Source organism: Chrysochloris asiatica, unplaced genomic scaffold (genome assembly GCF_000296735.1).
Source record: "Chrysochloris asiatica unplaced genomic scaffold, ChrAsi1.0 scaffold00116, whole genome shotgun sequence".
Lineage (NCBI taxonomy): Eukaryota > Metazoa > Chordata > Mammalia > Afrosoricida > Chrysochloridae > Chrysochloris > Chrysochloris asiatica.
In genome coordinates, this window is record NW_006408634.1 from 1,604,458 (window position 1) to 1,607,289 (window position 2,832).

Below are 2,832 nucleotides of genomic sequence, written 5' to 3' on the forward strand. Positions count from 1 at the left end.
CTATGTCTTCTTTCTCTCTGCCTGTCTCTTCCAGTCTCCCTGCTTCTCCCAGTCTTCCTGTCTGTCTCTCTGTAGCTCAGTCTTTCCCTCCACATACTCCACTGTTTCTCCATCTCCCTCCCTGTTTCTCTCCCTGTCTCCCACCCCCCACCTTGTCCCACTAGGTTCCAATGAGTTGAAGAGGTGCATTCAGGACAGGGGAGGGGGAATGAAGAAAAGAGCAAACAGTGTGGGCATGGGCAGAGAAGAGCAGGGCTCCCTTCTGCTGGTCCCTGACCCCTGGGCTTAGGCTGGGAGACCACAGGGATGCAGCCTGTCCTGAGTACTCACTGACCCCACCCTCCCTCCTGCAGACCACCCTACAGCCCCATCTGTCAGGACTGATCTGAGATGAGCAGCAGCCTCCAAGACTGTTGGATCACCAGGACATCCGGTTATTTCTCCTCTGCTCCACACCAGGATAAAGGACTCTGCCTGTTGGCCCTCTGTCTGTCCATCTGTCTGTCTGTCATGCCTAGGGCTGGGTGGAGTGGTTGATTGCTTCCTTCTGGGGATGTGGGAGTCCAGCTTCATGCATATCTTTCACATAGGGGGACAGGGACGAGGGACTGTACCCAGATCCATCCCCTCAGCCCCAAGCTCCCTGTGCTTATTTGGGTCCTATGAAGGGCAGACCCCAAGATGGGCTAGGACTTACAAGATGTTTACTAGGGAGACAGTAATGGGAGACTACGCTGGAGGGCCCCTCCAGACTTCCATAGAGGTCTCTGTCCTGAAGACGGAGAGAAGGATGGATGGATGGATTGGATGGGTGGTAGATGGATGGATGGATGGTGGATGGATGGGTAGATGGATGGTGGATGGATGGATGGATGAATGGTTGGATGGGTGGATGGATGGTCGATGGATGGGTGGATGGAGGATGGATGGATGGATGAGTGGATGGATGGGTGAATGGATGGATGGATGAGTGGATGGATGGTGGATGGATGGATGGATGAGTGGATGGATGGGTGGATGGATGGTGGATGGATGGATGGATGGAGGGATAGTGGATGGATGGATGGATGGTGGATGAAGGGATAGATGGATGGTGGATGGATGGATGGTGGATGGATGGATGGAGGATGGATGGATGGTGGATGGATGGGTGGATGGATGGAAGGATGGATGGATGGTGGATGGATGGATGGTGGATGGATGGATGGTGAATGGATGGTGGATGGATGGATGGTGGATGGAGGATCAAGCAGGACAAGTCTTCAGCTATGGTATAGTTCCAAGAAAATTTGCATCCAGCCAATGGGGAATCTAGGAGCGGAAGTCATCTGTTGGGGGCGCCCACTGTCCTGGGAGCAACTGCAGGGAGCTGGGTGCTTCCAGGGTGGACAGTAAGGCCGTGGGTCAACTGTGATCTCCATAGCAAGACAGCTGGATGGTCCATTTCTATGGCCACCACAGTTCACCCCAGTGCAGGCACCTTGCAACCCACCTGCCCTCAGACCACACCCTCCCACTCCAGCAGCCCCGATTCCCCCCAAGACTCATTCCAGAGTCTTCTCAGCCCAGAATGCCCCGGTCTCCATTAAACTCCATTCTTTAGGACCACAGCCCTGGTCTCCCAACTCAAATCCTTCAACTTACCCCCAAACTTCCCTCATTCCAGACCCGCCTCAGACCCACCCCCAAATTATAGCCTGAGGTCCCCCAACTCACCCCAGGTTCCTGTTAAACTTGATACTTCATAATCACAACCTAGGCCTCCTATTCAGTTCAGGTCTCCCTAAGATCAGATCCTCCAACTTCTCCCCAAACTTTCCTCATTCCAAAACACCTTCATTCCAGATGCCCCCATGACTGCAGCCCAGGATTCCCCCATTCACCTAGAACAACACCTCTACTAGCCCACACCCCATCATGCCCACAGTCTGAACCCCCATTCCGCCTAGGACACCCCCTACCAATCATGCTCACAGCCCAGGCTCAGCTCCCCCAACCCTCTAGCACGTGTGTCTGCATACATGCACAAGTTCACACAAACGTATACACCCATGCCTTAGGAAAGGAGGTTGCCTGGTCTCCGTGGCTCCCAGAAAAGAGGCCAGGTGTCCATAAGCGATATCATCTCTATTGCAGGCTCCCCCTGGGCGCTCCTAATCTTCCTCCTCATCCTCGCCCTCTTCTCCCTCCCCTTCACCCTCAGTTGCCCCGGACATGTCCAGTAGACTGTCCTGGGGCTGAGACATGAGCACGCTGCCCACGGACGGGGTCTTCTTCTCGGTCACCGAGGGCACCTTGTCTTTAGACAGTAGTGAGACTGTTCTGGACAAGTTGCACTGAGCCTTCAGGAAGCTGGGCAGGTGCAGAATGTCCCGGCGCTTGGCCCACCTGGGAGCAGTGGGGAAACCAAAGAGAACCGGCTCAGCCTTCCCTTCCCCGACACGTTTGGGGCCTCAGGCACACTCCCAATCCCAACCCCACTTACCAGAACAAGCAGATGGTGGAGATGAGGAGCAGCAGTCCACCGCACGTCCAGCCCAGTGCCCACATGTGCTTCCGACGCATGGTCTCTGGACAGTGCGGCCAGAGGTCAGACCTGCACCAGGCCGGACACTCCCCCAACCCCCGGCATCCGGGTCTTACCATCTGGCCGCTGGTGGTAGCAGATGCCGTCCCGGTAGCAGCAGCGGAGACGTAGGCAGAGGTTGGGGTTCTCCATAGCAGCCTGCCCCCCACAGCTCTCCCGGTCCCACACATCACCCTCACAACCTGGGGGCAAGGCAGTACAGCCCCTCCTCCCTTAGATCCTGCAGTCCTGACCCCCAGTCCCTC

The 2,832-nt window shown here is 56.0% G+C and overlaps 1 protein-coding gene across 1 annotated transcript in view; it reads right to left on the bottom strand.

Annotated features, from left to right (window-relative positions):
- Positions 1 to 2,153: 2,153 nt before the first annotated feature.
- Positions 2,154 to 2,832, bottom strand: part of TMEM190 (transmembrane protein 190) — a 1,530-nt gene continuing 851 nt past the window's right edge. The window contains exons 3-5 of the mRNA XM_006868099.1: positions 2,644 to 2,769; positions 2,486 to 2,570; positions 2,154 to 2,388 (exon numbers count right to left, since the gene is read on the bottom strand). Of these exons, the coding sequence (XP_006868161.1) occupies positions 2,154 to 2,388; positions 2,486 to 2,570; positions 2,644 to 2,769 (446 nt within the window). The remainder of the gene's footprint in view (positions 2,389 to 2,485; positions 2,571 to 2,643; positions 2,770 to 2,832) is intronic.